This window comes from Xiphophorus hellerii, chromosome 8, assembly GCF_003331165.1.
Source record: "Xiphophorus hellerii strain 12219 chromosome 8, Xiphophorus_hellerii-4.1, whole genome shotgun sequence".
NCBI classification, from domain to species: domain Eukaryota; kingdom Metazoa; phylum Chordata; class Actinopteri; order Cyprinodontiformes; family Poeciliidae; genus Xiphophorus; species Xiphophorus hellerii.
In genome coordinates this window covers 26,479,132-26,503,039 of record NC_045679.1, presented here as the reverse complement: position 1 = coordinate 26,503,039, position 23,908 = coordinate 26,479,132, and the positions used below count along the sequence as shown (strand labels likewise).

Below are 23,908 nucleotides of genomic sequence, written 5' to 3'. Positions count from 1 at the left end.
CCAAATTCAAAGTATTTCATACAGGAATAAAATCCAATGTTGGGTTAACTCAACAAAAATGAGTCAAACTGAAGAGCTAACAGGACCTGAATTGACAGCGACAGTAAAGGAAATACTCGCATGGTCATAGTAAAATTATCTTTATTTTAATCATCAATAATCATCACAGTGCAAATCCATTCACATTTAAGGCAATTTACACATTCTGTGCAAAAACAAAAAGGCACGCAAGATTAAAGGTAAAAAAAAAAAAAAATCCCTTTCCAGTTATTCAGAAATCAGAGAAGACATTCAGGGACACAGGGAATAATCCTTCACCTCCAAAACACAACATGTATAATCCAAAAAAGAAAAAAAAATCAAACTTTAGTATAAAATGTCAATTTTTCACATCTCAAGGCACAAGACGGGACTGAGCGTCCGACTCCAGGCAAACTCTGTTTTCATTTCTTTTCCTCAAAGTGCTGCAGAGAATAAATGATATAAAAAGATCTGCATGAAAACAGAGATGAGTTCTACAGTTTACTGTGAGTTAAATATGGAGAGTGATGCTACACCTGGGTGACAAACATGATTCAACTGTCTAATGGTGGTTGGTGCATGGAGTGGGAGACATCAGACCCAAAAAAACAACAAAAAAACCCCAAAACCCTAAAGTCTCGTTTAGTTCAACAGAGAGATGGTTACGACAGAACGGACGAGGCTTTGGCTGGACGTCACCATCAGAAACAAACCATTATGTCTGACAGCTTCTTATGTTTCTGTCTTAATCAAACATTTAGAGAGTTGAACATTCATAGTGCATTTTATATGATGCAAAATGTCACAGCATGGATTAAATAAAAAAAAAAAAAGAAGTGTGCTTTAAAAGACAAAAGGGACGAGATGAACAGGCACCGCTTAGAAAGGCGGCAGACATTTTGATTTGTCAAGTGCTAGTTGAAGCTTTTTTAACGTGGCTGAATGTAAAACCTAACAACTGTTTATTCATTCCTTTATCATGTAGGTTGTTGCTTTTGAGCAGCAGAACAATATATATTTTTTTATTTTGTCCTTTCAGCTGCTCTAGGCTAGGCTAGCTGTTGCTAAGCTAATGGTCTGTTTGCCTTAAGGGTCAGAAAATCCAGCAGAACTAGCCAGTTGTTTTGCTAAGTGAGCTAGCTAACTGCTATTAGCCAGAAACACTAACAGCAATTTACTTATTAGCATTTTATGCATTCAGACACTTTAGAGTTAAGTTGACAAAGAGCAACAGGACAATATACGCCACTGGTTTATCTTGACACCATCTGATAAATAAACCAGTGAATACTGCAACTTGTTTGTGTTTCATGTGCATGGCGGCCATATTGGATGACCCCCAGCTTTCCGAGATGGAATATAGACGACAGGAGTTTCACTACTCAAAAACTCAAAGATTTTTAAGAACTATTAGAGTGAACCATTCCCATCTGCTCTGAGTTCAGACCTAAAAGAAAACGAGTTTTCTCCTCTGAACGGTGGCATCCAGAAATATCAAAAGTGAACAACAGCAGGAGCCTGAAACTGATGCGATTATGAATGGACTTCAGCCGGGACTCTTATTTCCTCTGTAAACCAATCAAAATGTCTGTCTACCTGTCCGGAAGCATCAGAGCGCTGGGTGTTTCCCTCTGACCGTGGCAGGACGCTCGCCGCCATCTTCTTCCTCTCTACTTGATGTTACGGCAGCTGTCCCCCATGCAGGACTGCAGCTTTATGAGCCGCTGGTTCATGTCCTGCAGGATCGACGGATCCACCTTCTTCACGATGTTCTCCAGCTGGTGTGGGTCTGACGTCATGTTGTACATTTCTACAAAAGACTGCAGATACCAGACAGGTTTAAACGCCGCCTCAGCTCACATACACCAGTCCGAGGTCCAGGTCCCGAGTCGCCGTTACCTCGCTGTCCGCGAACTCGCAGTACTGCAGGTCCTGCTTGCCGTCGAGCGTCCGCACACAGGCGTACGTGTTGTTGAAGGCGTCCTCACACACGCAGTCCGGGAAGCATTGCTGGAAAACGAGTACAAGTTTCCGTGATGTGCACACATTTGGAATGCAAAGTGACAACAGATTTCTATCTGAAGTGAACTGTTGAAAACAAACGGAGAGCTTCTCTTCCACTTCCTAATTACGCGTTAGATTGTGTTGGACTCGCACAGAAAATCCCATTAAAATCCACGACTCACGTCCTGTGGAAACTTTAATCCTATGAGGTTTAAAACACGTTTAGAAAACGCTCACAAGTTCAGCGAGTGTTTAGGATACATTCTTACTGCATGAAATGATCATTTACAAAGATTTTACTCACCATTTTACCTGGAATGTATTCTTTGTAAACTCCAGCATTGACAATTTAAAACATAGAAATATAAATACACAAAGAATCCTAAGACTGGAAACTGTTCTAGTGAAGATCGTAGGATTTTTTTAATTCTAAAGTTCTTAAGAGTTTTACGGAGCTCATCTGGTGACGAGAACAAAAAAAAAACGAAAATTTGTGCTCCAGACTTAACACATGGGAACAACTTAATTGAACAAGTTGTGGTGGCGATTTGAATAAGTCGTGGGTTTGAGTTATAATGTTATGGTCGCGGCCCACAAATTGGTTTTTTTCCTCCCACCAGACGGGCTGCACTGAATTTCCCCTCTGTAAGATGAAATGTGTTCACAAAGCACCTGAGACGAAATTCTCAGCGCATTTAGGAGGATCTTTCAGAGAGGCTGAAAGCGTCTTAAGCAGGGAAAACGGGGAAAACCGACAGAGTAGAGACGGACAGCGCCGTGGCAACAGCAGGTCCTGCTCCCGTTTTGGTTTTGGCTTCCTTTACTTCCCCATTTCACGTTGGTCGTTATGCCAGATCAAACAAGTTTGCACAGGCAGGAAATCACAGTGAACTGCTGACAGCTGAGCGTCCTCGTTAACATCAACTAGATGACGTAACAATACATTCACACTTCCTCAAACCGATCAAACTTTCTAGGCATCTGAACAAGTGACAACTTGTTCAGATTTGAGACCATAAGGACCTCTGTGCGTACGGGTCCCGGTTTTTAGAGCGCTGATGTTGCAACGAAGAGCAAATCTCTCTTAACGTTTCCTTTTTGAAGACGTCAGCATTTGCTTACAGACACTCCGGGGCCAAGCTTCGGGCAGGTCGGGTCCTTGGTTGGGTTTCCCTCTCCGGTGTATTCAATGAGGAAGAACGGTCGCACCGTGCCGTTCCGCAGCGACGGGGCCTGAACAGAAACCTCAGTCAGGATTTAAGGTGGACTCGGAATAATAAAAGGAAAACGAGTCTGTGAGCGAAACGAAGCAGCCGACCATCTGAGCGAGGAAAGACTGTCCATCCACGTTGACGGTGGACAGGTTGACGCCAGAGATGTCAAGGAAGGTGGAGGCGAGGTCGATGTTCAGCACCGGAGCCTGAAAGGGAGAAATAAAAAAATGTATTAAAAAAACTGGAACGTTACAATAACTCGCATGAAAAAGCAGCAGAAAGTCAGTGTTGGTGGAAGGTGGTTGTGACCTTTATCGTCTGGTTCGGTTTGATGCCAGGGCCACGGACCAGCAGCGGCGTCCTGATGTCAAACTCATACAGCTGCCTCTTATCGATGGGCAGAGAGAACTGACCTGGACAGATCGGACAGAAGAATTAAACTCAAGTATAAACACAACGTGAAGCTGCTTACTTGTTTTTTTGTTTTTTTTTAAGTTGAAAAGATGAGCGTCGGTTGCAACTTTTAAACTGTAGTTCCTGTGTTAACAGGATGTGCATGTTTTTTTGTTTTTTTTAATAACTGAAACTAAAGTCTCACGAGACACAAACGTCTTTTTTCAAAAGATGCCAAATGAAACTTGAGGAGGCTCTCAGGGGTTCGCCGGCCGGAGCAGACCTGTGTGGTAGCCGTTATCTGAGGTGTAGAAGATGTAGGTGTTGTTCAGCTCGTTTATACTGTCCAGTTTCTTCACCAGCTTCTCCACCATGTCGTCCACAGACAGCAGCGCCTGCCACCTGCAGGAGGGAAACATTTTACTTCAGCCTCCACACGACGGAGCATCATGTCTGATCAGAGAGTCGGATGAGGAGATTTTTTTGAACAAAATCCAGAAAGGCAAAAAACAACACAATTTTACTCTCCAGCGTTAGTCAGGGTGGCAGAGTGGGGCAGAGAGCGTTGCTGCCGCAGCTGTGCTCTGAAGGTAAAACACTGAACAGTTTGTGTCCAGGATGTGTGGGGTCTGCAGGAACGTCGGTTGTCACAGTCTGAGTGAGGTGATTCTGATCAGACCTGGACCGGACGACCCACATCCAGCTCGTCGCTAGCTGTGTTCCCATTGGCCATATATTTGCGCAGGTTGAGATTTTGAAAAGAAATTTGCTCAATGGAAACACAGTGATTTAAAAAAAACAACATAAAAAACTTGTTTGTCGAGAAAAGGTTTTGGCATTAGGATGAGGTGCGTTTGTGTTTTGTTTATCTCAGAATACTGCAATGGAAACACTTTTTTCCACATCATAAATGCTTGCAGAAGCATTCTGGTGCTGCAAAATGCTGCGTGTTCCACCAGTTCAACCAGTTCCAAGGTTTTTTTTTTTACAGTGAACGTTGTGCATCTGCATTTTTGTTCATTTTGTGTTTGGAGATTTTTTTTTTTTTTTAATCACAACTCCATCCCACTACATCTCTTCCTACCTCCTCCTGTAGGCGTTATCCAAGAATGTGAGGGAGCTGTTTGGCATGGGGTTGACAGGCTGACGCAGCAGCCAGTGTTTGTCCTGGAAACAGCAAACAGAAAAAAAAAAAAGAAAAGGACACCGACAGGCGTTCCTCAGAGGTCCAGACTAAAAGCAGGTTTCATGCTGGATGTGACCGTTCCGTGTCCTCACCTTCCCCGGTTTGTCGAAGCTGCCGTCTCGGGGAGCTTGCACGTTGTTGAACTCCTTCTGGTACTGCGGCGCCGCCGTCCACGGGGAGTGAGGCGCCGGCGGCGCCAGCATGACGAAAAAGGGATGCTGGGGGCTTCTGTCATCCAGGAAGCTGAGCGAACGGTTCAGCTGAAACGAGGGCAAAACAGATTATTATGTCAATACAGCACATGACAACCAGAGATGTTTATCCAAGGGCTGTGCAGTTCAGTCAAATAAAGTAAGATAGCAAAATACAAATACATATATACTCCATATATGTCATTATAAAATAAAGTCAAACTCTGAATCAATAGAATCAAAATGGGTTTTGATAAAAGATGTAAAAAAAACTGGACAGTCTCAGCCGTTCCACACTAACAGACTTGTCTGCTGTTTGTCAAGCTCAGTTCCCTTCAGCTCAACTGGTTAAGAAGGAACCTGTGGGTTGGATGTGGACTTTGCAACATTTAGAGGTTTGAACAGGTTCAGGAAGTGACAGAGTGGTAGTCTACACTGGTCCTTCACTGTTCTACAGGTTTTTAGGTGTTTCTTTGTTGCCAAGAAAGTACATTTTGATGAACGGTTCAGCAACAACCGTCTGCTCTCCATCGTCTTCCTACGAAATTCAGCTTGATTCTCATCTCCCCTCACAGAACAGTCTGGGCTTTCTGCCATAAAACTGGATTTATACCGAGCCAATCAGAGAACAGTGCTTACTCCCTCATCACCACCATATTTCTGTTCAATGTCCTTAGAATAATATTCAGACAGACAGACTGGAGCAGATCCAGTTTTTTATAGATTTTTCTGAATATCTTTAGCTAAGAAATAAAACTGACAAACAAACTGATAAAACAGACTCGTCTGTGTTCCCTCATTCTTCATGTCTGTCAGTTAAAACCAAAAATAATAAAAAAAATATAGAGTGCAACAATTAATATATTCTATTATCTTAGCAGCAGCAGGAATAGTTGTTGCTTCTCAGTTTGAAACAAAAAGCCTTTCTGTCATGTTATCAGCTGTAGTCTAAAGGTTTAGTTCATTCTGTCACAACATGTTGTGCTGTGAGAACGTTAACTCTCATGTAAAGTCAAACTATTAAAACGAGGCTCTGACCAGAAACTGACACGTTTGGTTCTCAGCATGCGTTTCACACAGGAAGATCTCTGGTGGCGCACCACCTTCCAACATTCATTTCCTGTGTGAGTAACCATTGGCTCCTCTGTAAATAAGTCTGGATTCATCCTCTTAACAAAAAAATATAAATAAGCTAAAAAAAAAAATTATTATTTTTTTTAACCCCATTTCAATTTACTGACCTAATTCAGCTGAGGTCCAGTCAATTGGTGCTAGTAGTCTCACAATGACGCCCGTCTCCGGTTTCATTGTGATTACACAGAAGTCAGTTTTCACTTTGACATTAAAGCACAGGTGTCCAAAGTGAGGCCCTGGGGCCACTTTTGGCTCCAGAATATTACAAATTTGGTCAAATATTTAGGATGGCAGTTTTTTAATGACTCATTTTTATCCTCTTAAATGGAAAGGCTCAGCTGCAATTCAACCTTTTTAAACATCAAGCAACATTTTACTAAAAAAAAACCCCAAACAAAAACAGAACTATTTTACACACACATTTGTTAAAAGCCAATAAAAGCAATAATAGAGTTCTCTATTTTGTTGCTGAATATATTTTCTAGACCAACAGAAATGGAAAAGCTTCGGCCCGAGAACGTACGCTATCAAGATAAACATCCCAGATCATTTTTTCTGACTTACAATAATTAGTTCTTTTATACGTTGTTTCATCTAAGCATTGAATATTTATTTCAATGCTGGAAAAAGACAAGAATGAACAGTAAAATTGTTGGCCGTTTTTAACTGGGGAGGTGGGGGAGATGTGCTAGTTTGACAACTTCAGCCCCACGGTACAAAACGCTTGAACACACCTGCACTAAAGGATGCTTGTTTGGCAAAACATTTTATTTTATTGATTATGACTGATTTGTAAAAGCAACAAAAAGGACAAAAACATCCAAAGGGGGTGAATCCTTTTTGTTTTGGCATGTTGCGTTTCTGTTCGTGACAGTACTGATTTTGTTTGCGCCACACAGCACTTCCTTTTTCTCAGAAGCCAAAGCTCCGACTCACCGTCACGAACCAGGGTGATTTGTTTTAGCATTTCTCTCTTGGTTAAATTTAGCTCGCCCACCGAAACGGTTTGTTTGGCCGTTAAAAATCGGTGCATCTTCACTTGCAGAGTGGGACTGTGTGGACGCAGAGATCTGCCTTGCCCTGTAAGAGTAAGTTTTAAGTGGCTTCCTGGAGATAACAAGAACATTATCTCGTTATCAGGAGATAAGGGAGCGCGACTTCCTGTGATAACAAGATACGCATCTGTTTGGTTTATGAGCCGACAAGACGATTATGGTTCTGGTTTAAAGCGTCGAGCGCTCTGATGATCTGGACCAGCTCTAGATATGCAAACCAATGTTTTCATATCTGCAACATTTTCATCAGCAGCACGTGCCGACATGCCAGAACGGTCACCGCTCGCTTAGCAAAGAATGGAAACGGTTTCTGCTGAAAATCATGCTCCTCGTTCCGCAGCGTGAAATATCGTTCACCTTCTACTGATCTCAGTTTGCGTGTTGCAGTCACTTTAAGAGAGAAGAAGAGAGACACACGCAAAATACGCAAGGGAAGTTTAGAGAGCGTGATTAAAACTGACATCCTTGCTTTTGGACGCCAGGAAGGAAGCCAGGGAAACCCAGAGATGTTCATTTGTGGGGACAATTATAAAAGTTGAGCTACTTTTAAATGGCGTTAAATAACGTGTGAACTAAGTGTGAGATTGAGTTATGTTGCAAAGATCAATAAGCCAAATGTCAGCCTGTAGGTGTAGGAGGCTGATCGGTGAGACATTCCCTAAAAGCCTCGCATCAGAAAAAGACGATTCCACAAAGTTCCGGATCAGCGGGTTGAAAACAACGGCCTTTCAGATTCAGAACAATGTTTGGAAACCATGTGTTACATCCATCAACTTCAGTTGTACACTGAGTCCGATCACCATTATAAAATACAATGAAGTTGGTGGTTGTCGCATAACAGAACATCAAAAGGTTAGAGGGATGTGGAAACCTTTTATTTCTGTCGCTCATGGTAACAGCATGTTGCTCCGATTGTTTGTTTTTTTTTACTTTCAGTGTCCTTGGTTGAGGCGTTGCATGTTTGGACAATTATTCCCGCCGGTTTTGGATGCTGTGCTGCTGGAAGAATTTTCGCTTCTACTGTTTGTATTCTTGGAGAGTTGTTATAATGCGCAACCGTGGCAAAAAGGTTTTGTTTTCACAACTGGATTAGCATCTCTAAAGCTCAAATAATAGCTGAACTATGACCCCGAACCCCTCAGGAGTTGAAACCATCATATCCCCTACTCTAACATCTCAATGACTCCTTGAAGATACTTGCATATGAGCTGAACCAGGGGCAGCAGCCCAGGGCCCCGACTGTTTGGGGTCAACAAAGATTTATTTTTTTTATCCATTTCTTATAAATGCATATTGTACAAGCAAGCTCAAGGTATGTTAATACTGCTGAATGCTTTTTAATATCAACAATATATGTAATAAAGTCTATAGAAATTTAAGAATGTAAAGCTATAGCACATCCTTTAGCATGCAGCCATCAGCCAGACGCTTTTAAACCAACAACTCATTAATTCATACACACAGGCCTGTTGGTCTAGCTATTAATGTACTGTAATTTTAATGTGTAAAGTACATTACAAAACTGACTCTGGATGTGACAACATTTCATTTCCTTTTGGGTTAACTAAAGTATTTTTTAATTTAAACACACAACCAAGTAAGAGTGGAAAGTGAGGCTGCTGTTCGACCCAAACCGGGTCACGACAAAGGATCTGAAAAACGCAGCAAATCTACAGAATCTCTGAAAGAGTAAAGAGTGAAAGGCGCTCCATAAGGTCAGTGACAGTCAGGCTGAATGACATGGAGACAACTGGATAAACCTGAACACATGAGGTTTCATCTAGATGGTTTTAGAGCCAAGTAGAAACGAGTCCTGGTAAATAAACCCAGGAAGTGAAATGGGGAAAAAATGCAATATTCCCACAAAGACAGATTCATTCTGCTCTTTAAGAGCACAAAAGGCCTGTCCTTACATTGTTCTTTTCTTTTTTTACTTTTACAGGAACTTTTTTTCTTCTTATATAAACTGCCAATCACAAATCCCACATGAGCAGGCAGCTGGTTATTCTGGTTAAACCAAAGGATTATCAACCATCACCTGATGAGGAAACCATGTATCCGCAGGAAACCTCATTAACCTCATACTGAGCTTAATCATCATGCCCAACGTGTTGATTAAGCTCAGTAAAGTGACTGCTGCAACTTGTTTCTCTGGCAGATGATTAACTCCACATATCGCTGAGCTTTTCATATTTCTGCGCTGCAGCAGCCGATTTGTGCAGCTCTGCCGTAAATTCTTGCGTAAACAACCACTGATTTCACAAAACGCTGCCGATCACCAGGCTGAGTGTGAGCGGGAGTCACAGGTGTGAGGGTGTGACTGTGACTCACGATGAGGTCGGTCAGGTAGTCCTTCTCATAGCTGTCCCCGTGCTGCTCCGCTTTGCCGTTCACAGACAGAGTGTAGTTGTAGTACTGGGAGTTCCCCACCTGCAGGGTCACACAGCGCTGGTGAGGCGAGAGCCGCGACGGACCGCAGGACAAACGAACGTTTTAACGCAGCACTCACCAAGGCGTTCCACTGGTCCCAGCCAGGGGGAATATGGTCGACGTCTCCGGCGGCTTTGGTGCCGTACTGGTGGAAATGGAGCACACAGCGCGGGTTGGAGGTTAATACAGCGGCGTATTAGGGCCAGCATTGATAGGGCAGAGAAAAAAAAACCACCAAGAAAGGGTACATTTTTGCCAAAAAAGCTTTTTGAGCTCAATCTCAGGGATTTTCTAGAAAAAAAAAGAACACTTGGAAATTTTTGAATTTCAAAAGTCGAAAATTTTCTGCTTTTGAAGCTCAGAAAATTTCCAAAAGTTTTTTTTTTTTTTCTAAAATTTCCACTGTACTAGTTCAGAGAATTTATAGAAAAACCTTCAAAATTTTTGAGTGCAATTTGGAGGTGAATGCGATGGCGAATTGGGGCCACTGTAGACAGAAAAAATAAAATAGGAGTAAGTTTCTGCCAAAAATCTTTTTTGAGATTAAGCTCAGAAATATCCTAGAAAAACAACAAGAAAAGTTGTTTCAAAAAAATCTGATGGGTTTTTTTTACTTTTTAAAGTTTTTTCTAGCAAATTTTTGACTTTTCAAACTCAGAAATGGCCGCATTTTTCTAGAAAATTTCTGAGATTAATTCAAACATTTCTGAGTTTATCACTAGCAAATGTTTAGTTTAGGAGCTCAGAAATGTCCTTGTTTTTCTAGAAAAATCTATGACTATTTTGTATCTACAGTGGCCCCAGTACACCACCAGGTTAATGTAGTCAAAGTGACACACGTAGGCTCATATACTGTATATATATATACATACAAATAAAGGCATTCAAACATCCATCTGTGAGTAATTAATTCATAAAATGTGTTTCGTGATCGTCACTTACAGAACAATAAAAGTGACAATAAGAACTTATTTTTTAGATAACTGTACGGCTGTGACTGTAGCCCCAAAAACACAAACTTTTTGACACCAGTCACATAGCAAAAGTATGATGTGTATCACCAAAATGCTCACAGTAACTGCATTTAATCATATTTTCAAATATATTGATATGTAATGATACGCTCATTGAATAAACAGTGGAGAATTTACTTAAACAAGATGGATGGCTTTGGGGGTTTTTTTTAAACGTCATTCACTGGATTTATTGTGACGATAAATCAAAATTCTTATCGCGATAAAAAAAAAAAGTATCACGATAAATGACAAGCGATGCGACAAATGCCCACCCCTAATGCGAACATTACAAACTTCAGCACACAGAACAGCCGTCGGTGAGCTTGTTGAAAGCCTTCTGTTTTGCTCTAAGACGTTTTTGTTTGGATAAATCAGGACGGGAACCCAGACCTGGTTCAGGTATTTCCCGCCGAAGAACGTCTGGTACTTCTGCTTGCTGAGGTAGATGGGGAACGCCTCGGCTTCGGGTCCTTTCTGCCACTGAGCGCTGGAGCAGTTCCCGGACAGGGAGTTGTTCCGCACCTCGTGGTTGTGGGGGTACCGACCCGACAGGATGCTGCTCCTGCTGGGGCAGCACAGCGGCGTGACCGTGAACTGCACAGGAGGAGCGACGAAGGAGAGAGCGACTCAGCACAACCCAAAGAAATAACATAATTCAAAAATGTTATTTCCAAGTTGTTACATGCATCCGGCATTTAAATTTTCAAAAATATATCTCATAGTTATCTCAAAAATCATAAAAATAGATAATTTGTTCAATACAGTTTCACATTTCTAATTTTTTAATAACAGCAGAACTTAAACTTTCACCATTTTTAGAACCTCAAACAAAGCATTTTAGAGTTAGGGTTAGCATATTCTTCATCCTGTATAATCCTAAATATGACGATGTAGATAAATATTTTCCCTTTTTGCCCTGAAGTAACTGAGTCATTTAATCGATGTATGGTCACACACCTACTGCTCACGAAACAAGATATCTCCTGATTTAACTCACACAATTTACTATGTAGATAAATGACGACCCTCTACAGAACATTTTCTTATTCTGTACTATCCGCATGCTTTTCGTGATGTCTTTTATTGGAAGGTGACCGAGTGCCTTCAAAGGCACATATGTATAAAAAAATAAGGATGTGTCACTAAAATGGACAATCAAGTTATCATATTGAAAGAGAAAAAAAAGGGCAAACACTGAGAAGTTTGTGGTTTTGCTTAAACTAACCACACACTGTCCCTGCTGAATTCCTAACAAACAAAAAGAGCCATCTTTTGTAAGCTTGTTGACTTACAAAAACCAAAGTGAACACATCTGTGAGACTTTGTGGCTGGAAAAAAAGAGGTGGTTTTCCTGTGAAAACGAGAATAGAATAGAATAGAAGTACTTTATTCATCCCAGCAGGGAAATTACTTCGCAGTTACAGCATAGAGACAAGACACAATAACAACTACCACTGAGTAGTAGTTGTCTATAAATTGTAAAAATATGAAATGCTGTTAATATAAAAAAGCAACTTAAGAGCAGTCCTTGCAAAGATTCAAAAAAATGCAAATACAGTATGTATATGTAAATATATGTACAGCAAGTGTGCCATAGTGCAGTTGTGCAAAATCGGACTGATTAGTGCAGAACAATGATTTAGCTTTTATTGTACAGTGAGATGGCATGTGGCAGGAAGGATTTCCTGTATCTGATTTGATGTAAATTGTACGTTTTGTGATTCATATCCTTAAACTGTTGTCCACTTGTTTTGCCGCTGTCCCTTTGTTGATGCTTTTTGGCAGAATCGGTGTGACTTCATCCACAACAACATAGAAGCACAATCTATGCTGTTATGGGAAGATGTCTTACTTGGCCTCACTAAAAGCAATTCAGAGTTTCTCATAAATCATTTATTGTCATTAGCTAAATATCATATTAATTGTTCCAGGTAGAGAAAGCCATGCCTTGCTGCATTTTACAATGAAGTTAAGTTTTATATCCCGACTATGAAAGACTCTGACAAAAAATAGCTATTAAAACAATTGAAATCTGTCCTGCTTTGAATGTACAGTTGGGAACCGAAGCCCCTTAGCTTTTTCTTGAATACTGTTTATCTGTATTTATCTGTATTAGTTTTTCTGGAGGCATAACAAATGTTTCACTCTGTCGTTATACAGTGTATCTGCGAATAAAGTTTAAAAAAAAACATCCTCCCCCCCCCCACCCACGCAACAGACTTCTTGTGACTTTGATTTGAAGCAGTGATGTCACTCATCCTGTCTGTGACATCACTGGTCACTGTCTCTGTATTCCCAGATTCCACAGAAAAATTCATTTGCGGTTTTAGGTTCGACACAGAGAGATAAGTATCATGGCACAGAAGGAATTTTTTTCGGCAGAAATAAAGAACACTGCAACAGGAGGAAACGGTTTCCTGTTGGCAGGAATAGAGATTTTTGAGAGCAGCTGCATGAGGTATCAGCGTGAAAACGAGCAGCTTAAAGAAATGGTGGCAACGTTGATGAGAAAAATCGAGCGTCTCCAACGTAGTCAGAACACCGACGATGACAGAAGCTATCAAACAGTCAACGAGATGCTTCAAGGTCGCAAAGAACATTATAAACAACAAATCAGACGTCTCCATTCAGATTTGGACAAAGCCAGGAATACCTTACGAAGACTACAAACTGACTACGAGGCCATAGTGAGAACCAATGTGCTCCTGGAACGGACACACAAAACTGTAAAAGAAAACATACAGGATTCGCTGAGAGAGAAGACAGAAAAGATTGAATGGCTGGAAAGAGAAAATGATGAATTAAACAAGGAGATAGTTGTTTTGAACGTGAAGTTGGACAGAGCTAAATCCAGGATGGTAAAAGAATCAGAGGATGAGATGCTGTTGCTGGAAGAAACGCCAACGACCACCATATTTCAGAGAATCGGGCACGCCTTCCTGGACCTGTACGAGTCGGCAACAACACGAAACTGGTTGCCGTCATGGCCCTTTTAATTTCTAAAGTCTTCTGTGTCCGTTCCAGGAGCACATTAGTTCTCACCGTGGCCCGATTCAATTAGTATGATTGCTTCATTATTGTCACTCAAGCATGTTTCTGTCAGAAACATAACAATGATGTTAAACACAGTGATGAAATCATTAATTAATAGAGCTTCAGCACAGAGAAGTCTGGTATTTAAAAGAGCTAGTTTAAGTGCCTTTGAGGCCAAAAGTTCTTCATTCTGAGGTTCCTTTAGGCAGGGGAACAGTCTGAGGTTTGAATTAGGACAGTTGTACTTTATATTTCTGGTTTTTGTAAATTTTCTTGTAGTTATCCGGATGGGTAATGTCCTGTTTTGCAGTGCCGGGGGGCCAGACACATTCTGGAGGAAGATATGTGTAAAGATAAAATCTGGACCCCGGCCTCAGACCTCAGAAACGCAGAGTGGTGGATCCTCTGGGAAGTCAGAGGCAGGTGACTTAAATGAAGTGAGGTCTGCTACATGAGCGCTAAGGAGAGACGTCCCAAGTAAAACCTGTTGATTCATTCCATCTGTAAATTTAAGAAACTCCGGTCCAGAAGACATTTCTTCATAGGTATCTTGTGAATCCTGTGAATGAGAGGGTGAGCAGAGAGGGGAGGGTAGGGGGGAAGGAAGAAGGGAACCAGAGGCTCAGGCTGGAGTGAAGAAAATCTGTTTTTCAGTGGGATTCCCACAGAGTCAGAATGTTTTGAGGCCCGGGCTGGTAGCTCTGTCTTTGGGAGCGGGTCGGTGGAACCGTTTTGGTTCCAGCTGCTTGTTTGTTTGTTTTCCTTTGGTGGAGCAGGTGTTGAGGTTGAAGGTGGGTTTCGGCTCAGAGCCGGCCACGCTGATTCGTCCAGGTGAGGGATTTCTCCCTGTCAGTCGTCTCATCGGATCTGCGGTGTGAGACTTTTGCTTCGGCTTGGCACCCAGAGCGTTCCAGGGTGAGCTGCTTGATGCGAGGCGTACGGCCTCTCCGTTGATTTGAGGAAGAGTTGTCTGATTTCCACAGGTAGCGTTGATCTCAAAGTTCACCTCCAGCAGTTGAATCTTCATTTCTATAGACTGAAGTCGTTTTATAATACTGCTAATGTCCCTTGGGTCGGCTGGAGGCATTTTGCCCTGGTTCAACTTGGAGATGAAGAAAAGTAAGGTAAAAAAAATAAAAGTAAAAGTAAGAAAATCCCCCAGTCCTTAGGTTTGAAGTAATCCAGTTATGATGTCGAAAATGTAAATATAACTATAAAAACTGTCACTTTAAAAATAACTCAAGCAAAGTTATCAGTAAGGATGAGAGAGAGCAGGATAAGCTGTTCCTCCTTCAGCTGCCACAGCACAATATGTCAAAAAATATTCCTGAAGAAATTTAACCGGGGCCTGCCAAAGTGCGCCCGTCGGTTTGGGCCCGGCGTTCTCATTCTAGAAATTAGCATCAATGCTAAAGAACGCTGCAATGTAATCAATAGCATGTGGAGAATCACAAGAATGTTAAGTAAGGTGGACTTGCACCATTCAGTATGATTTAAAATTTTGTCAAGGCTTTTATTTTGGAATTTTTGTTAAACTTCATTTCAAAGTGCCAAACTAATCCCATGTGTAATAGTCATTGTGTTAAATTAGTTATATAATGCTCAAAACACAAGTAGTTGATGTAAAAATATTAAAGGCTTTTATTTTTAAATTTTTGTTAAGCTTCATTTCAAAGCGCCAATCTAATCCTATGTGTATCAGTGCTTTGGATAAAAAAGTCACATAATGCCCAAAAGAGCAAATACCTGATGTAAAAATTGTCAAGGCTTTTAATTTGAAATTTTCAGTATGCTTCATTTCAAAGGGCCAAACTAATACCATGTGTAACATTGCTTTGGATGAAAAAGTCATATAAAGCCAAAAAGAGCAATTACATCATGTAAAAATATTCAAGGCTTTTATTTTGAAATTTTCAGTATGCTTAATTTTAAAGTTCCAAACTAATCCCATGTGTAACAGTTACTGAGTTAAATCAGTTATATACAGCCCATAGCAGCAAGTAGTTCTAAAGGCCAGTTCAGTCCTGATCTGTTTCAACTGAGGGTTCCACCATAGATAGAACTACAGTGATGCGTATTTGTAGTCCTAACCAGCAGCCAATAGCCTCTTGAGTTCCGTTGCTATGGTAAATAATTGTCTCAGCAAAGTGTGAACTGTGAGTCATACATGCTGGGGCAGAGAATACTCTGTTTGAGCCAGCCAGTTTCACCCAAAAAAAGCATTGGGAACAACTCCTTTCCATTCGGGAACCGTAATACATATTCGAAAAGCGTTTGAAGCGTATGAGAGGTCAATGTGTCTTCTGCAATATTCCCGAGATTCATGTCTCTACATCACTCACAGCATTAACAGTGATGAGAGAAAGAAATTATGTGCCCAGATCTGAAATTGTAGTCAAATACATGGGAGAGAGCCTGAGACAGCCTCAGAAAATCCTGTCGCACGACTTTGCTCTGAAGCACCGTGACAGAAAACCGAACGGTCTAGATAAATTTCGAAAACATTTTACCGGAGCAGGCATGCGTATCAATGTCAGGACCGATTTTGATACCAATCGTGCGATATTTGTGGGCGTGAGGGCGATTTCAAAAATGATTTGGGGTCAAAAATTCTCTTCATTTCTCACTCTAGCGGAGCTGCAATCAGTAAGACTCACACTCTAATTTTAGGAAAAATCAAAAACTTTGGGTCGCTTAGAGACAAATTGTGGACAAACCGTAATTGGTATCGACGAGCCGTCTTCACTTTTGAAGAGATCACGGACGTATCTACAAAATGAAATTTGAATGGCATTTCTACGTGAATTCGTGACGAAACAGAAAATCCTCAAAAATAGGGTATTTGTAGGATTTTTCCCATTGACATATAATGGGTTTTTTTTTTGTAGTTTTTGCGAATTATGTCGCCATGTTAACCTCGAATCCCACCAAAAGTAATAGCTCCAATGGCGTGAATTTTCTGCACGTTTTGATACCTCATTTGTAGGTGTGCACGCAGCGGTATGAGCCGCATTAACGGTTACGGAAGAAAAATAAAGAATATAGAATAAATAAAGAAACCCTTGTTGGGAGAATAGTAATAGGTTCCTGCCATTGCTTTGCATGGCAGGAACCTATTTAATTAATAGAGTGATTTATGACCTTAATTATTAATTGCTTTTAATTTCTGGTGACTGGATGCCTCCCTCTCTCCCCCTCCTTAAAAAATAAGAGATTTACTTACATCAATTGAATGACCATTCAGGTTTTGTATAGTTTTTTGTTTCTTTAGGTGTTTGTTGCACAAATTCAAATATATGCTGCAAAACAAACACAAATTCAATCAGTGAATTTGTGTTTATTTCTTAAATACCCTTTCTCGCTGAGACTTAGTTACATCTTCTATCACTGGAAATTAAAGGCAATTAATTATTAAGGTCATAAATCACTCCAATGATTAAATTTTGACATAAGGGTGTCTACATAGTCTCTATTGCTCACTTATATATATTTTACTGAAGCCTGATCCTAATGCTGTGAAGCATTATATTTAGTATCTGGGTTAAGGTGTAGATTAAGTTTAGACTGAGGTTAGGAGTAGTTTTGTGTTCTGGTAATGTCAAGGTTTGGGGCTGTCTAAAGGTGCGTTCACACCAAACGCGTTACGTCAAAAACGTGCCCAAAGCTTCAAGTTCGACGCTTGTCCACTTTGCTGCGTTCACACCAAACGCGTTTTGAGCGTCAGGCGCGTCTGGTTAACAGTCAAAGTCTATGTGGAGGCTCGTCGAAGGCCGTTGCGTGTTTTGAATCATTTGGAGCGTTTGAGGCGTCAAGGTCGTCCAACGGAAAACAACGGCTAGAGCTGACGTGCCCTCGACGCGCCTCCACATAGTCTTTCAATGTACACCAGACGCACCAAATGCTAGTTGTCAAGCATTTGGCATCAAGCGTCTGCATTCAAAGTGCACAAGCGTCGAACTTGAAGCTTCGGAGGCGTTTTTGATGCAAGTAACGTGTTTGGTGTGAACGCACCATTAGAATTCAGGCACTTGACGTTTTGCTCTACACCTATCGTTTTGCCCATCTGGTTTACATTCACAGTCTATATGGAGGCGCGTCAGACGCATCAGCTCTAGCCGCTGTTTTCTGATGGACGCTCCGATAATAGCGTGTTTGGTGTGAACGCACCATTATGGCGCGTTTACCACGAGGCAATAAACCACTTTAAATATACAAGATTACAGTCCTGTTACCACTAAGTTACTGGTATGACTTTCATATCTATATTGACACATTTCGAGATGAGAAACAGGGCTTGCAAATGTCAGCAGGCTAATAATTTGCTGTGCCAAAATAAGCATCCCTGCTAACATAGGAAGCCTTTCTGCATAATCACACCTATTCTACAAACTACTGGTATGAGTTTCATATCAATAAGATTATATTTGTGGGAAGTAGACAGGCCATGTATATATCGGCAAGCTAATAATTAGCTTTGCCAAAAAATGCATCCCTCTCTTTTCTAGAAGAAATAAAGAGTTAAAATTGGTGTGAACGCACCATTATGGCGCGTTTACCACGAGGCAATAAACCACTTTTATTGGTGGTTTATTGCCAGATACAAGATTACAAGAAACAGTAAGAAGACTGAAATACTTACAGCATTCACAAAAGTTGCTCCTGCTTCTCCTATTAGCTCTTTCGTTTTCTTCATAGGCGTCTGCCGAAATGAAACGAGAAGCGTGAGACACGCAAAGCTGCTCGTGTCCCAGCATGCAGACACACTAGACAGCTGACAAAAGAAGTTAAAGAGATGCAGAGATCAATCGACCATACGTTGGTGTGATAGGTGATCAACCGGTCAAAAATAAATAAACCTGAACTTTTTTTTCCTCCATCTAATGTAATAAAACTATTGATTTGTAATTTTTTTTTTTTTTTTTTTTTTTGCTCCATAAAACAAAAACAGGTGGTGTACGGGGTGAGGATGTCAATTTTAAAAATGTACGCGAGTCTAAATTTGTAAATTTAAGTCGATGACACTGGACAGGTGAATGGAACGTCATACTGTACATACATTAATATCTTTCTTCTTCTTGATTTTAATGGTGGTTGGGAAACAACTATATGAAGCATCACTGCCACCAACCAGTAAGGAGTGTGTTAGCAATCTCTGCGTAAGAATTTAGCCATTTAACAAACACACAGTGTGATGTTTGATCGATGGTTCCAGTGTTCCTTACTGACAGTAAGCTCAGAGGTCCAGTAGGCATCAGAGACTTACTGCTGCTGTACCAAGTTTTAAAATGTTACCGTTTCCAAGCAGCTTAAGTTCGAACAATTTAAAGTACTTTTAACAAGATGAACAGAAAAGAACCTGAGAGACCAGTTTCTGTTGAGTGAATAAATGGCTGCTATAGTTTTGTGGCATATCTTACAATAAATTAAACAAATTTGGCTGCTTAACAATATTTATTGTCCCAAATAAAAAAAAAAACAGCCTTGGTGAGGAAACAAAAGTAATGACACCCGCCATCTTTAATGTAGTTTTAACACTAAAATTGGCGAGCTTTTCTGTTTTCAATGAAAGTTACAAGAAAAAAATAAAATCTAATCGAGTGTTTTTGTCTAGTTTCTAGTGTAAATATCTTAGTACGCTAAAAATATGAAGATAAAACTGACTTACAAGTAACTTTTCTGCATGATATAGGAGTTTGCTGCAAGTCAATTTTTTTATATTATTTTTTTTCATTTAACATGGAGAAAATTTATTATTAGTCTAACGTAATATTCAAGAATTATTGACTTAAAACAAGCTCCTATACCTTGCTGAAAAGTTTCTTGCTAGTTTTGTCTTAAATATTAATATAACTATTATCATCATGGGAGATGCACAGTGGTGCAGTTGGTAGCACTGTTGCTTTGTTCTAGGTTCGATTCCCGGCCCGAGGTCTTTCTGCACGGAGTTTGCATGTTCTCCCTGTGCATGCGTGGGTTCTCTCCAGGTACTCCGGCTTCCTCCCACAGTCCAAAAACATGACTGTTAAGTTAATTGGTCTCTCTAAATTCTCCCTAGCGGTGAGTGTGTGTGTGCATGGTTGTTTGTCCTGTCTGTCTCTGTGTTGCCTTGCGGCAGACTGGTGACCTGTCCAGGGTGACCCCGCCTCTCGCCCAGAACATTAGCTGGAGATAGACACCATCACCTCCCGACCCCACTAGGGACAAGGGTGTTAGAAAATGGATGGATTATTATTATCATCATTATTATTATTAGTAGTAGTATTTCAAGTGTACTAAGATATTTAAACTAGAAAAAATACTTGGTGAGTTTTTGTGTCTTTGCAGTGTATGCTCTGGGTTATTTTTAGATTTTGTGTAAATACCACAATACTTTAACATTGTGGCATTTTTATTTATGATTACCATACACTGAGAATTTCCTACCGGGCCATGCCTAACATGCAGTATATACTCCGAGGCATTTTTATATATATATATATATATATATATATATAAATCCTGCAAACATTAGAAATGTGGGCTTTGATTGTAATCTCGTGGTGGCTTAAAATTCGACAGAAAAGCCATCATCAAAAACTGGCAGCACATTCTTTTCTTTACGTTTCATCTTTGGGGGAAAAAAACCATCGTAATCAACAGGTCAGACCGAAAAGAAACCCACAGATCGGTATATCGCTGGAGATTAGCCAGATCCGTGCATTCCCCAAATGCACTCCTGTCAGAATGTTGTAAGACTAATCACTCATCATCTCCATTTTACTGGTAATCAGTTAAAGGTGTGACATTCCTGATCTACCTGCATAAACATCTGCTCACCCCGAGTAGAATAACAACACCATCTGTATAAGTTGTCTCGGTTAAAGTGATTAGTCATTAATCACCGAAACCAAGTGGGCAATTCTTATCGATAACACTTAGAGATCATGCGATTACAGGACTTCAGATCCCAGAGTAGATATAATAACATTGCACTTTAGGATGTCTATGTTTGAAGCTCAAAGTGTTCGTGCGAAGTTTTTATGATGATGTCACACCGCTGTCACGAGCTCCCTCAGGATCAATGCAATCGATAAAGCATGTGGTTCCGGGTGCACCGACTCACCATCCCCCCCAGCACAATGTCCTGGTCGTCCACCAGCACGAGGACGATGTTGCTCGGTTTGACGCCCTCCGCGCACCTGACGCAGCAGGTGAGCAACGCCGTCAGCAGCGTCAGGGCTGCGGCTGCGGCGCGTCCTCCGCTCCGCCGCCGGGGTGCCGCAGCTCCGCCGCCCCTGCCTCCGCTCATGCCTGCCCGGGGGGAACCTCGAGCCGCTACGGGAGCCTCCGCGGTGCTGCTCCGGGCCTTGCTGCGCTCGCACGCTCTCACCCCGGCGCTGCCGTTCAGATGAAGGCCGCGTTCAGGTTCGTGCTCCGGGGAGAGAGAGAGAGAACGAGCCGCACGCGGTGCCTGGAATCCCGGAGTCGGGCTTTAAAGTTTGAGGAAGTGGAGTCAAGAGTCAGGTGTCATATGACTGAGACCGAGGGGGAGGAGACGGAGAACAACAACTGCTGACCAACTTCACACCTCACCGAATTCAGTCACATTTCACCGAGCTAAAATAGTCAGATGCAGTTTCTGTTGCATTTTTCCTACATAAAACTTGTCTGTCTTATAAATATAACAGAATGTCTTCATAATCTCCCGAATACATTTCGTCTAGTCTTTTTTTGTCACATTTTGCCATGTTATGCAACCATAAGCAGAGTATTTTACGTAACAGAATTGCAATTGAGTGGAATTTAAATTATTTTGGGGGGTTTCTCCCTTTTTTAAAAAAAAAAAAAACAACACCAAAATATCACTCTTTTCCAGCTTGTAATATGTTTTCTTCCAGGTTTGTCCTGTAATAGTAGGGTCTGAAACGATTAATCGGCTTAATCATGATGATTTGATGGTTGAAATAATCAACAATTAATCGTTGTTTAATTACAATTAATCGTAATTAAGTAACGACTAATCATTAAATGGAGTTTGCAGCACTCCTTCACCCCCAAAAATATATTTGCTGAGAGAAGTATACATACAGAGCATTTTTTACTATCCAGTTGTTGACTGGTTAATAAAAAAGATAAACCCAACACTGTATAGATGTACAGCCAAGCAGGAAGGGCTGAGCTTTTCACATGTTGAAGCTAGAAATCATTTTTATCTCCAGCATCCTTTGCTACAAATCAAGCTCAGACTAAAGGAATGCCATGTTATTATATTTTAGGTAATCAAATGATTATTTTCTCATTTAAAAAAGAAACTGAATTATTTCGGTTTCTGCCTTTTTTTAAAATGTATTTCTAATATCGTTCAGAAAAAGTTTAGGTGGTTCAAGGAAAAATCTTTAGAATGTGCCATTTTTTTAAAGCTGATTTTATTGATTCATAAATAATCGAGAGTCACAGGCAGCCCTGCTATTCACATGGTCTGGGATCATTTCAGGAAGATGAAATTCTATCACAAGGCAAAAGTGAGAACAGCGTGGCTCGGGCATCTGATCGCTGAAATGTTGAAATTGTGGTTCTCTAAACTTCCCAGATCCTAAACATCATTAAGAGTCTGTGGTCAGTTCTCAAAAAGCAACAACAGAAACAGAAACCGACAGATTCTGATTCAATCCCAGTGTTAAATACACAATGGGTCACTATGAGTCGGCATTTTAAACATTTGAAATCCAGTATGTTAGAGTGACTAAACGTTCTGAAATATAGTGACATAATTTTGATCTATTCGGTCAGAACCACTGTTGAAACTTTCAAAATGCTTTAAATTGTTCTTTATCATACAAGAGCATAGGGCACAACATACAATGCTATGCATTGTATTCATACACTTTTTGTATTTTTCAGTTAGTTTTGAATTTGTTGTCATATTTTGTTATTTGGCAACTGTGGATTTCGATTCGTTTGACTGGCAATTTTTGCCTAGACCGTCATGAAGTACTCCATAATTGTGAGGTTTTACAAAATGAAAACATTGTTGTAAACATTTTTGTAATTAAAAATTGTGGCCCACATTTGCATTCAGTCCCCTTCTTCCTGTCATCAATTGTCTTCAAACATTTTATTAAATATTGGTGACTTTTGTTTCATTTAATCCCAGATTAAACACAATCCTGTCCACCCTGTCCCAATGACAGCAGCATCATGCTGTGGGGATGTACTTTTTTTTATAGCATTGACAGGGAAGCTGGTCCAAGCAGGCGACGAGAAGGCGGATGGACCTAAATCCAGGGTTTAACTCACATATTATATAGACTTAGAATGAAATATTTCAAGCCTTCTTGTAATTTTATTATGACTTACAGAAAATTAAAAAAAAACAACTGAATTTTACACAAGATCGATAAAGAAATGATCATATAAACTGAAATATATGATGATTAATATATTTTTAACACTTTTTGATCCTTTGTGTGAGCCTATATGTCTGGGATCTTGACTTCTAAATGAAATGTGAACTTTACTGTCTTCTTTGGACCACCGAGCAACAGTCCAGTTGCTCTCCTCTTCAGCCCAGGCGACACTTATACTGTATTCATCTGTACGTAGTGACTCTTCTTGGTGAATTCACTCCAGCTTTAGCCTGAATGCATTGTGCCTAATAATCCTCTCAAGGTTGAAATTATTCCTGTTGTTAGTGAACCTTTCATACTATCTTTTCCCACTTTTCACAAGGGACTCTATCACTTCTTCTTATGTATGAACAATAAGAAGTGGAACTGTATCATATGATAAACAAACTGAAGCTATTGGAAACTCCCTGTTTATTATTATTATTTATTATTATTATTATTATTATTATTATTATTATTATTATTTTATTTTTTCATTTATTTGGCTATTTATTTTAGTTATAAGATTACTTTTCATTGTCGTTTATTTCCAGTTACCGGAATGTGTAACCTCCTTTGTTCCTTAATTTTATTTGATTTTTTCCAGTGTGTTTTTTTAAGCAGCAGCCTATTCTAGTTTCACTCAAGTTCGTGTCTGATATTGATTCAATATTTCTTACATATACTGTGTATATATATATATATATATATATATATATATATATATATATATATATATATATATACTGTTAATATACTGTTAATGCAAAAACAGTTTTTTAATAAAATTAAGAAAAAAACATTTGAGAGGCACAGTTTGGCTTCGCGTGTTGTTTCCAGTCGGAACTATTTTGATACCGTTCCGC

At 40.2% G+C, this 23,908-nt stretch overlaps 1 protein-coding gene and 1 long non-coding RNA gene across 2 annotated transcripts; one reads left to right on the top strand and one right to left on the bottom strand.

Moving 5' to 3' along the window:
- Positions 1-124: 124 nt before the first annotated feature.
- On the bottom strand, positions 125-21,255 carry gnsb (glucosamine (N-acetyl)-6-sulfatase (Sanfilippo disease IIID), b). Its single transcript, XM_032569414.1, has 13 exons — positions 20,780-21,255; positions 18,317-18,376; positions 11,035-11,238; positions 9,708-9,773; positions 9,530-9,628; positions 4,911-5,078; positions 4,717-4,799; positions 3,916-4,034; positions 3,549-3,652; positions 3,344-3,445; positions 3,148-3,258; positions 1,921-2,031; positions 125-1,841 (listed from the first exon to the last, which is right to left on the bottom strand). The coding sequence occupies exons 1-13, from the start codon at positions 20,963-20,965 to the stop codon at positions 1,692-1,694; spliced, it is 1,563 nt and encodes a 520-aa protein (XP_032425305.1). The 5' UTR covers positions 20,966-21,255; the 3' UTR covers positions 125-1,691.
- Positions 2,420-8,351, top strand: LOC116724083 (uncharacterized). The gene is made up of 3 exons (XR_004340105.1): positions 2,420-2,784; positions 5,964-5,968; positions 8,341-8,351. It is a non-coding gene; the product is annotated as an uncharacterized LOC116724083 (long non-coding RNA).
- Positions 21,256-23,908: the final 2,653 nt, after the last annotated feature.

Coding starts and splice junctions, on each gene's coding strand:
- gnsb (XM_032569414.1), bottom strand. CDS start 20,965: ATGAGCGGAGGCAGGGGCGGCGGAGCTGCGGCACCCCGGCGGCGGAGC. Junction 5,079..9,529: donor ACTACCTGACCGACCTCATC/GTGAGTCACAGT, acceptor CCCTCGTTTCAG/CTGAACCGTTCGCTCAGCTT. Junction 3,653..3,915: donor AGATAACGGCTACCACACAG/GTCTGCTCCGGC, acceptor CGATCTGTCCAG/GTCAGTTCTCTCTGCCCATC.